We start from the raw sequence: 10,852 nt of genomic DNA on the forward strand, positions 1-10,852 counted from the left end.
TAATAACAGAATTTGTTAAACTTTTACTGCTGCTGTAAATTTGGTAGCACCTTGGTGTTCGCATGTATCAAACACATGAAGTCACAGACAGGTTCCATAGTAACAACATTAACCACTCGGACAGACAGGTCAGGCTATTTGAACACCAGGTTGAAATGCATGATTTGCTGTTGGGGAGAAAGAATGCAAAAAGGAAGGAGGAAACTGAACAGATGGAAGATCAATGCAGGGAAGGATGTTGCAGTTGTTTAGCATGTGTTATCAATCGACTTAATTTCAGAACTGCATAGATATTATTAAGACCAACGAAACACGTCTGACCTCCCTGAGAGGGGAGAACAGGAAGATCCAGGAAAGTGCCCTGCGAGAACAACTTGTTGCACTGAGAGAGGAGGTTGCAACTCTAAAAGAGGCCATTCACTCAAAGAACAAGTCGGTAGGCAGTCTTCATTTTTAAGATTAGTCACTATTTCTGTATTCATATCTTTGATAACAAATTATAAAGACTCCATGAGCCATGTTCACATAGAATCCTTTCCCATGTTTTTTTTCCCAACTCAGACTTTTTTAGAACAAAATAAAAGGATTCAGATTCCTACAGGAAATGTTAAAATAGTCCTCGTTTGATATGACTTTACTGTTGTTTTCTTCTAAGCAAATACAAATCTGACGTTACTTGAATATGGCTCTTCCTAAAAGGAAATTAATACTGTAAATCTGTTTACTGTTACATCATACAGCAGATATGCCAAAAATATTGTTTTCAAATAGTTTAGAAACTAGAATTCTGGTAGCCACACAAGGTGCATGTAGCCTGTAAAAACCTCCTATACAAAGTATGGTGTTATGGGTCAGGTTCAACTAGGGAAATCCAGTAGACATTAGGTAAATTCAAGAAGACTACCCTTGCTTCTTGGTCTAAGGAGTAAAAATGCTCTGTTGCCTAGATGTTACTAGATTACCTGGGTAATCTCTCTAGCTGACTGTGTGTAGGATTCCCTGAGATAGAGCAATTAGCTAAGTGCCACTAGAGCAGGGTTAGGATGCGTCAGCCAAGGCCTTTGGTGCCATGGCAACTCCTGAGGCATGCTGGGTGCCTGCTGGTTTGTGGTGACATCACTTAGAGACTTGCCATATCCACAATGCCAAGTCTTCTGTCAGGCTGTGCTGGGAAGCTTACATTGTGTTAGATATCTGTGAACTTCACAAAAGCATGTCTGTGTGTCTCAGTATCAGAGCCTTAAATATTTCTAAAAATAATAAAGCCTTTTCAGGCTTATCTTATATTACAAGATCCCGAGACAGTGTTGTTCATAGACGAAGTTCTGAGACGGCACATGGGCAGCTTTACCTTACAGAAGGACCACTGAAGGCTGCATAACATCAAGAAGGTGTGCACTTTCATATGTGACCTTGCATTCCAGAAGGGTAATAACCCTAAATCTTCTACAGAGGAATTTCTGTTAAATAGGAAGATTGCAGTTCTGGCCATCCGAAGTTCCAGGATTGTTGATGGTCTTGAAGGCCTGATTCCGCAAAGAAAGAATCTGCAACGGACCTCACATTGTAGACCTCAAAACTGTACATGCTGAAGGATGTTCGAAGATATTTGTTTTATTATCAAACTCTGCTTTGATTTATATCTTTCAATACCTCAAATAAGAATTTCTGATGGGTGCTACTTATGTCAGGGGCTCCTAAACATTTTAATCCCCAGAACCCTAAATGATTTCACTCTGACTAAGCAAACAACACTCAATGAAAGAAGCCACACTTTTATATTTACACATATTTTAACACACTTCTGTGATGCAACTTTTCAAGCACAGGCTATAAATTGCAGAGCAGTTTAATGATGGACAATAAAAAAAATGAAGTCTAGTAAAACTCCACTCTGGGAGGGGTGGGGCTGGTGTAACCTGCTGTACTCAACAGTATGTGGTCTTTCTTGTTAGTGCTAATCAGATCATTCTCCACATTTATCTGCTTTTTACGGCTTTCAAAATGGAAGAGCTCACTCATAGGTACGTCTTGTGCAAATTCAGAGCTCTGATAGGGAAACCAATGCAAATTTGATTTGCACATTTTTGTATTGGACATTTCAATCAGCTCCTTTTGTGGCTGTGAGTCATGATCAGCATCAATACAGGAAAAAGACAGGAAATATCAGAGGTCGAATGCTGTTGGCTGTAACACTGGACATTTGAAGTTGTTGGTGCAGGACCAGTAGCCTTTCAGGGACTCCCCCATGTAGTTAACTCCCACAGTGCATTTAAAAGAGTAAGATTGCCTTAAAAGCTGTGATTGAGAGCATTTAATAACTGGAATACATGAGACATAATTCTGAATTTTACTGAGCACCCGCTGACATTTCCTCTTGGAACCCAGGTGTCTGTGGACATCAGTTAGATGAAAACATAAGTCAGAGGTTGACTATCCATGTGTCTTAGTCTGTCATCCTTAGTTGACAAACTAAGTGTGTTAGTTCCTCCAACACTCCAAAATATGTCTCTGAAGAAACACTCAATCAATTTGGAGTTCCCTTTTTAGTGATGTGTACAAATATCTGCTAGGGAAGTAGCTAAAAATGAAAACCGACACTGAGTTCACATGCGAACTGGCCTGTATTTGAACCCAAAGTCACAAGGTGAGGACTGGTTTTAGAGGTTGGTCAGGAGCCAGCAAGGCCTTACACAGGCCATCTCCTTCTGTGTCTCCTAAGTGTTCAGAACACATCTTTCAGGATGTAGAGGCATAGCACAGTTCAGTGAAGTTTGAAAAAAAGTATATTACACCTCCAGATAGCACAGCAGAAATGCACATGTACAGTACCTTATTGCATTCTGCTCTGAAAGAGAGAACACACGAGAACAACTTGATACATTACCATAAATGTTGCCTTAAGGACACAGGCATCTAGAGTAATGCAGAATGGACATACATGGTATGAGAATATTTTTAGCCCTATCACAGAACATAGAATCCAATTTCCAGTTGTTCAGAAATTGTCACATACTCTTTCTGTAAATATTCCAAACAGCTGGTATCTGTAATCCCTCTTGAACGTGAACAGAGCTAATCAAGCTTTGAACAAACTACTAATTCAGGTTCACTTTTTATCGGACTGTCTGGTTAACATGGGTTTTATGTATTGTCTTCACTCAGTTAACAGCCCTGTCCCTTCAGACAACATTACTCCAGAAAGAGCATGAGGACCTTCTACAAGGTAACTGCCATATGAAAACATTCAACCATGACACGCAGCAAACACGTATATACTATACAGTACAAGTGAGAACTGGCATATCGCACAAGTCACAGTTTTAAGATCCACCCTTTTCATAAAAACATTTATGTGGCATTTTAAAGGTAAATTTAAGAAAATGATCATTACCAGCAGAAAGAAACTGTAAAAGAACTGATTGGGAACATAAATGAAATGAGGTCTGATGTCAAGACTGACAGCAGTAACATACATACGAGGATTAATTCAAATGTGAGATGAAATAAAGGTGCTGCATGACTGTATTGTCTGAATTCTAAGAGAAAAGCTTTTTTAAATTTCGAAACGTCAGAGTTATTGTGCATTTGGATTGTTTCTGAATTTTGAATCCAGATTATTAGGGTACCCAAAGTCAGTAACAACAGTTAAAAAACACTCCAAGGTCATTGTTATCACAGAAACAGCTCATTTTAGATAACTGCACTTAAATGATAAGTCTTATTTTTGTACTCAAGGACAAAGGTGTTATTGTTTTTGTATCTACATATTGTTGTAGATTGGACTGCTCACTAATCAGTGCCTGTTTTAATTGCATTTTCCTTTCAGGATCAGGATTATTCCACTTCGGTTAAGGTGAAGTAAAATGATGAAATTAGGATATCGCTTAAATTCTGCTTCAAATTGTTTAATAGGTGGTGCATCAGGAGCTAGATATTATTGTGAAACACATGTTCTAAGCATGTCAGTGAATGCATTTATGCATTTTTACAGCGATGTGATTTATTCTGTCTTTCACATATATTGTAAGAACTGTCCCAGTTGGGAGAGCCAATTACTGGCTTTTATTAAAAAGTAAATATCAAAATTAACAACATCAAAATTCTAATTGAAAGTCCAAGAATACACCTTATTAGGTTACATTTTAAAAGTGTTTTGTAAACCCCCATAAAAAAAACCTTACAATGATAAATAGTTCTAGACAAATGCGACCAAACTTGTAACCTTCCCAAAATCCAAAATTATGCAATTAAAAAAAATCACTGATTTATACTCAACTGCCATCCTGCTAAAAAAAAAACTCCTTCCTGGAACTAAGCCACGTCACAAAGCGGCATTAAGTTTGATTTACAAAAGTGAAGACCGTGCTGTTAAATAAGCCAAAAAGCTTGAGTTTGTTTAGCAGACTCCTTCCAGCTGTACTGCCTCAATGACCGGTCTCTTGTAGGGAGGTCTGTGGAGGTGGCAACCGTGGAAACGCTTCCTGGCACTGCCAACAAAGACCAGCTTGGGTGTGCTGTAACGGGGTTCTTGATTTACGAGGCATTTTGTGCCACCTTCTTAAAGAGTGTCCTCCTCTGCTGTGCTGTCATGTTTTCGCAGCTCTCCAGGATATTGGCAACAATTAAAGTCTGCTGAGTGCTCCGGGCTTTCACCCAAATCCGCCCGTTCATTCCAACGACCATTTCGAAGGGGAAAATCTTCTCCAGGTCCTTTACTATTTCACTCTGCGGTACCAGGAGCCTGCATGGCAGGGGAAAAAGGGTTTTCGGTCACAAGTGACTTGAACGTTAAAAAAGAAAAATAGGGATCACATCTAACACTAGCATTCAGACCTGTTTCCCTGGAACTCATCTGAGGTTTCACCTCACAATAGAAAAATGCAATAAACGCAACAGTATCCTTATAAAACAAATAATGTTATGTAACCTTGAATACACACAAGAGACCTGCCATGCTAAAGTCAACAACCCTGAAGCAGGGAGAAGTATAACATGCTAAGCGTTTAAATGGAGTTGACAAGACAAACACACATATCATTTATGCAGGGCATCATGCTGCAAGTCAAGACAGAAAATTAATAATAATTAATGGTCCGGCAATGGTAAAAGAGCCTGGAAAAGTCATATTTTCACGAATGGTCAAAGTGTACATGAACATTCAGAACCAAGGCTAGAAAACCCGTAATCAAATGCATGTCACCAATAAGTAAATCCTTTAAAATACTTTTAGAAGAAATTACATGCAAATTTAGGACTCTTACAATTTAGTGATTGAAGGAATCGAAATACTTTATTTAATACAGGATGATGTATGTTTACTTTGACACCCTTTGAAAGACAAAAAATGCTCAATATTTTTCAGATTCTTCAAGGCCTACAAAAACGAGCTCTACTTATGTACCATTCATTTTTTTCCAGTTTTATTTGCAATGTGCTGTCAATGACTGTGGGAAAAAAAAAGCTATGGTGGTGATTAAAGACTAGCATGCTGTGACTGTCCATGCACAGAAGGTGTAACAATTACATGCAAGAACCAAAACGTAATACTTGCACACAAGCTTAGCCTGAGATCTTCAGTGGTTAAAGATTGGGATAAAAACGGTAATCTCCACAATTTAAGCAATCTGATTTTATTCATTAAGAGCTTGGGTGAAATGAAAATAAGAAGAGTCTGGAACACTCAAGACTGACATTCACTGGAATAAAGTTTACTCATACATGGGCTGCTTATCCAGGCCCAGGTGGACTGCTCACCTGCTGGGTTTCAATCCACAACTGAACCCTCTACTCACTTAATGATAGGATCAATTTAAACATTTTGACTGTTTGCAGCTCTTAAACATGTTAAAGGCTGCATTTTAACTAGTACATTTCCTAAGTAAAATAAAATTCCATACTTGTAAGCAAAACAAGACTTCCAATCGAGCCTGCTAGTTCAATTAGGTATTTAACCTCAGCCAGAATGAAATCCAGCAGGTGTGAGAACGTCCAGGACCAGGATGTGCTAAAGAACTATACAGACATTTGGAGGGTCCCACAATGCTGTATAACCAACACCATAGGAATGAGAGAGGAATATTATGATTTTAACTGTTGATTCATGAAGGTGGTAGATTGAACTGCATCACACCGTTGTTACAAAACTCATATCTTCTGCACATTAGTAGAACTGTGATATGTTAAGATCTAGGGCACATGTGTTTTATATGTAATGAAAATCAATAAATTATTTTGGTTGTACCAACAACAGACTTTTTTAGGACTCCAAACAACTGTGGTGGACAATTCTAAATTGCGATTGATCTTGAAGTGACACTTTTATATTTTATATTTTATAAATGTCCTTTTTATATTGATCGCAATGTGTAGCTTTATGAGCTATATCACCCAAAGCAGTGATATTTCTGTTTATGAAGGGCCTTTGCTATTTTTAAGCCAAAACTTCAAGACCTTGGTGAGAGGCATGTTCTGTAATGTCTATGTTCAGTTGCGGGCTGCGTTCACAGCAGTATGAGGTAGAATGAGGTCTTTCACTTTCTGATATCAGATGGTGCTTGTTTGTTCCAGCCAAAGGGAGGCACAAGCCTTTTTTTCTGACGTTACGTCAACTTACTTCCGCACAAGTCCCAGAGACACCTTGAAGAGAAGTCCCCCAGTCCCAAACACTCCCATTCCATTGGCACGTCCAGAGCTGTCAATACACACCAGCTCCGGCTCCATGTCTTTATTCGCAATTATAAACTGCGAATACACCAGGTCTCCAACCTATCAGGATATTGCAACAGGACAATGGTTACTAGATGTCTTTTTTAAGCATAACATTTGCAAAGAAGACAAGGCTATTTTATGTATGTATAAATGATCCAGGAACCTCATCTGGCCATTTCTTGAAAGACGTCAGGATATCAGGTTCAACAACATGGCTGGGTACCTTGTCCCAGACTCCCACCACCCCCCCTGTAAAAAAGCACATCCTGTTCTGGTTTTCACATGCACTTCCCTTCAGCTTCCACTTATATCCTGTGGTGTTTAACTGTTAAGTGCTATATCCAAAATTGCTAACACAGATTTAGATAATGTGATTCACAAAGCATCCAAAAGCAAACATCCTTTTCTATAATGTAAGAACTGTAAATGTAAAATTAAGGCAATTAAGCTAATAGTCTTCTCCAGCTATTTTATACTGAACATTTAGCTCAAACAGAAAAAATGTATTACCAAACCTATTTTGAGGAAGATTCTATTAATACCTAAAACATTTCAATTGTCTAAGTTAAACATCTGTTACCGAACCCTTGATCTAACTCTCCCCGAGTTGATGCCTGCTTTCAAAATGAACAATAGCATTATAACGTTCTGCTGTTCAAGCTTTATTTTTGTATGCACCACAACTCAAATCTTTAATATGAACAGAATATATTCAATTGACATTTTTTATTTCAATAAAATTTACTCCATTTCCAGAATAGCTTTACAACTCGGAACGAAAACATCTTTGGTCCCACGCACAGGCTGGATTACACTCAAACTGAGATCTTCACTTCAGCTAGGATGATGCTTCATTAGATTGCAAACAACTGAATGAATCAACTTACATAGCGCCTTTAAAAGTGCTTTACAGAAAGTTCTCTTTTTCGACTCGGAAGCTGGAGATCTTATGCTACTTGCGAAACACAGCAGTTGAAAGGCAACCTCCAACGTGCTTAGGAATTGAAACCAAAAGATTGAAGTCAGGGGTCTAATTATGTAATAGAGCAAAGCTGAAATGAAGTTGGGAACCCCTACTACAGAAGGTGTGACCTAAGATAACTGTAGCTCGTGATGGTAATATATAATGGCATATCCACAAAAACAGATTTGGGGGTTTTAAATTGCCTTTAGGGTTGAAATAAGACACAGCGAGACATGGACATTCTACTCCTTCTTCCTTCTTCTATAGTAGACAAGAACCTGGAATTACACAGCCCAAGAGCTGGTCACGATAGAAGAACTGGTGGTGTAGGGAGTAGTCCAGCTGCTCCCAAAAGGTATGGTGTGACGGCTGCTTTCTGAGCCCGCACCCACCTCACCCACACTGCAGCGCCTACTCAGATTCCCATCTGGGACTCGGAACACCCACAACACATTTTTGTTCTAATGGCTTCAAACATTGTACTTTTGTTTCCTATTACTAGACAACCTATTATATTTGAGAAAAACTAATGACTAAAAACTTCCTGAAACCCGTTTGAAGAGTTATAGCCTAATCACAGAAACGAGCTACAACTTTGCTTAAGTAGCACTGACAAAATTCTGCAGTTATGTCTCTGTCATTGTACTGCAGGAGACAAACGCTGCCAGTTAAATGTCGGAACCAAGCAATTTATTTATATGACGCTGCATGGCTTTTATGGTCTACATAAAACAGTTTCTTTGTAATACACAGATAAAGATTAGCTGCCATGAGAAGCCTGTCAGTATGATTTATTTTTTTGTAGGAACATTTTTAGCATAAAATGTAATTTAAGTTTAAAACCAAATTACTCTGGGTCTTTTTTCTTTGATTTTAAAGCCTGTGCACTGTAGCTTTTTAACCATTTTAACGCAGTAGCTAACTTGGTAGCGGTAGTACTCCCGCACTCCGGCGGACAGAACAATTTGATCACTAAGTGCATCTACATATGGTAACCTCACAGTCTGCCCCCTCCCCAGAAACGTCCAGTCTACCACACAGCCCCTGTACTCGTACTACAGAGCACGTACCTGAACATTCGGCCTGTTTCGTTTCGTTGCCCCTTCAAAAGCCAGGTAGGACAGAGAAGCTTGTTCACTTCCGCCAACGTCGACCTTGAAAACGTCGCCGGACTTTGCTGTCACAATACCAATGACACACTCCCCCTTCGCCGGGACGTACTGAAATATAAAAAAGGTATTTCTCACAATGCCAGATCTGTAAAATACACCAGACTTGTTTTGCCTGGGCAAAGCCTGCTGTTTATGGGCAAATCAGTCCGAAGATGTCTCATGGATGTCTGGTCTCCTGTTGAATGCAGCTGTATCCCTCATAAATCAGGGGAACATTTGTCATTTTCCTTTTAAATAGTACCTTTAAGAGCAATATTCTCAAGGCACTTGTAAAATATAAAAAGCACGTGTCACAGTAAAATTAATGAGCATTACACGGCAGAATCAGAAAAAAACTCAATCACAACCAAATAACTGAAGAAAATAAGGATAGATTTAAAAGCACCCAGTGTGGCTGAGTCCCTGGTTATTCTGAGATGGTTATGGAGTATTGGGGTGCAGCAACAGAGGGCCCCGTATTTGCCAGAGTGTGGAATAAGAGTGGAAACACAGCAAACCAGAAATCAGCTGACAGGAGGCCGCCTGGAGGGGAGGTAACAGTCTGCTAGATACTGAAGAACCAAAGCACATCTAGTCTTGAACTCAAGAAGAAATATTTCAAAATAAGAAAGGTTAAAAATACCATTCGCCCCATCTAGCACATTTGGTTATCTTTAATCTTAAACCAGATAGGTCAGCTGTAAACATTCTCGTTAAAAGCCCACAGTAGTACTGTGAGAGCATTTTACACCTCAGGCAATCATCTTTAGTTAAAGCAGCATATACAAATAACATTCTTATATGGTAAAATATTAAATTATATCAGCATGATTAAACAAATCTAAAAGACCTAACAGAGACCCGTCTGATGTACTACGTGTTTTAGGTAATAGTAAATCGAACTTTGCTATTAGTAGTTTGTGACTATGCAGAAGAAGCGCACTGCAGACAGAAACAGGTTGACAATATATGCAGGTGAATACTGGTCTCAGAAACGAGATGTGTTCTTGTTCTTGTGTAAATGTCTACATGAATGACATCAACCACGTGGGCGATTGCAAGCATTTTCATATAGATTAACTTCTTTAAATAACTTAAAAATAATTAAACAAGTGAACTTCTGTTGTTCATACGTTATACCAAACATTATATTTTACGCTCAGAAAAACTGCTGTGATGGATATCCACTCTTTACCCGTTTTTGCTGGGAATCTATCCAGTACAGATTCGGCTCCTTGTGACGCAAAATGCCACTTTTGCAAACAAGGATTTCATCTCCATTACGGCGCAGCCCGGGTCCACAAATAACTTTATCTTGTATATTACTTTCGGAACCTGGTGATTCAAACGAAAAAACATCGCCAGGTAGTAAAACCTCGCCAACTCTTTCTTTAAAGCTGTCCAGCATTGCTTCTGTGTTTTTATCTCAACAGTAACACGCGTTTCCGGCGGAGGGGAAACAGTGTTGCACGCAGAGCGCCCTGCCGGAAGAAGCGGTTGAGATCTCCGCGCAGCGACTGCGGCTCTGGTTAAGTGACGTCACGCATCAGTTAGCTGTTGTGCTGCGGAATTAGAAAAGTTCCCTACAAGTCAAAGAAAAAGGAACACGTGAAACGAATAGTTTTGAAAAAATACAATTCATATCAGGGCCTTACCACTTGTTTATTTGGAGTCCTCTGGTTTCTTCCTCATTTTCATTCTGGTAAAGCATTTCTGTTTTACACCACGGATGCGTTGGTTAACTCATTTTTAATTTTTAATTAAAAAACGGGGGACAATTGCTATTGTTCGCATTCTGGTGTTGTCACACGCTTACTTGCCTTACTCCGTGAATCTCACTAACTGTTCTTATACATAATAATAATATTAATAATAATAAATATAATGATAATTACACTAATTTGGTACTTTACTAGACCTATACAGGTAGGTAATAGGGACTCCCCTCCATCACCAATGTGCAGCCCCACCTGGATGATGCGACGGCAGCAGTAGTGCACCAGTACGCTCACCACACACCAATTAT

At 39.1% G+C, this 10,852-nt stretch overlaps 2 protein-coding genes across 5 annotated transcripts in view; one reads left to right on the plus strand and one right to left on the minus strand.

Moving 5' to 3' along the window:
* The window catches only part of LOC107077117 (uncharacterized protein MCAP_0864-like), a 30,646-nt gene extending 20,192 nt beyond the window's left edge, over positions 1-10,454 (plus strand). The window contains exons 16-19 of one of the 4 annotated variants that reach the window (XM_015345080.2): positions 281-436; positions 3,166-3,226; positions 3,830-3,856; positions 4,604-4,682. In XM_015345080.2, coding sequence (XP_015200566.2) covers positions 281-436; positions 3,166-3,226; positions 3,830-3,855 — 243 coding nt within the window. In that variant the 3' untranslated portion in view covers position 3,856; positions 4,604-4,682. Of the gene's footprint in view, positions 1-280; positions 437-3,165; positions 3,227-3,829; positions 3,857-4,603; positions 4,694-10,259 lie in introns of those variants that run through there. The other 3 variants (XM_015345078.2, XM_015345079.2, XM_015345081.2) reach the window with 3 other exon arrangements.
* exosc3 (exosome component 3) lies at positions 2,606-10,294 on the minus strand. The gene is made up of 4 exons (XM_006629758.3): positions 10,022-10,294; positions 8,746-8,895; positions 6,617-6,768; positions 2,606-4,744 (listed from the first exon to the last, which is right to left on the minus strand). The coding sequence occupies exons 1-4, from the start codon at positions 10,232-10,234 to the stop codon at positions 4,537-4,539; spliced, it is 723 nt and encodes a 240-aa protein (XP_006629821.1). The 5' UTR covers positions 10,235-10,294; the 3' UTR covers positions 2,606-4,536.
* Positions 10,455-10,852: the final 398 nt, after the last annotated feature.

Source organism: Lepisosteus oculatus, chromosome 1 (assembly GCF_040954835.1).
Source record: "Lepisosteus oculatus isolate fLepOcu1 chromosome 1, fLepOcu1.hap2, whole genome shotgun sequence".
Taxonomy (NCBI): Eukaryota; Metazoa; Chordata; class Actinopteri; order Semionotiformes; family Lepisosteidae; genus Lepisosteus; species Lepisosteus oculatus.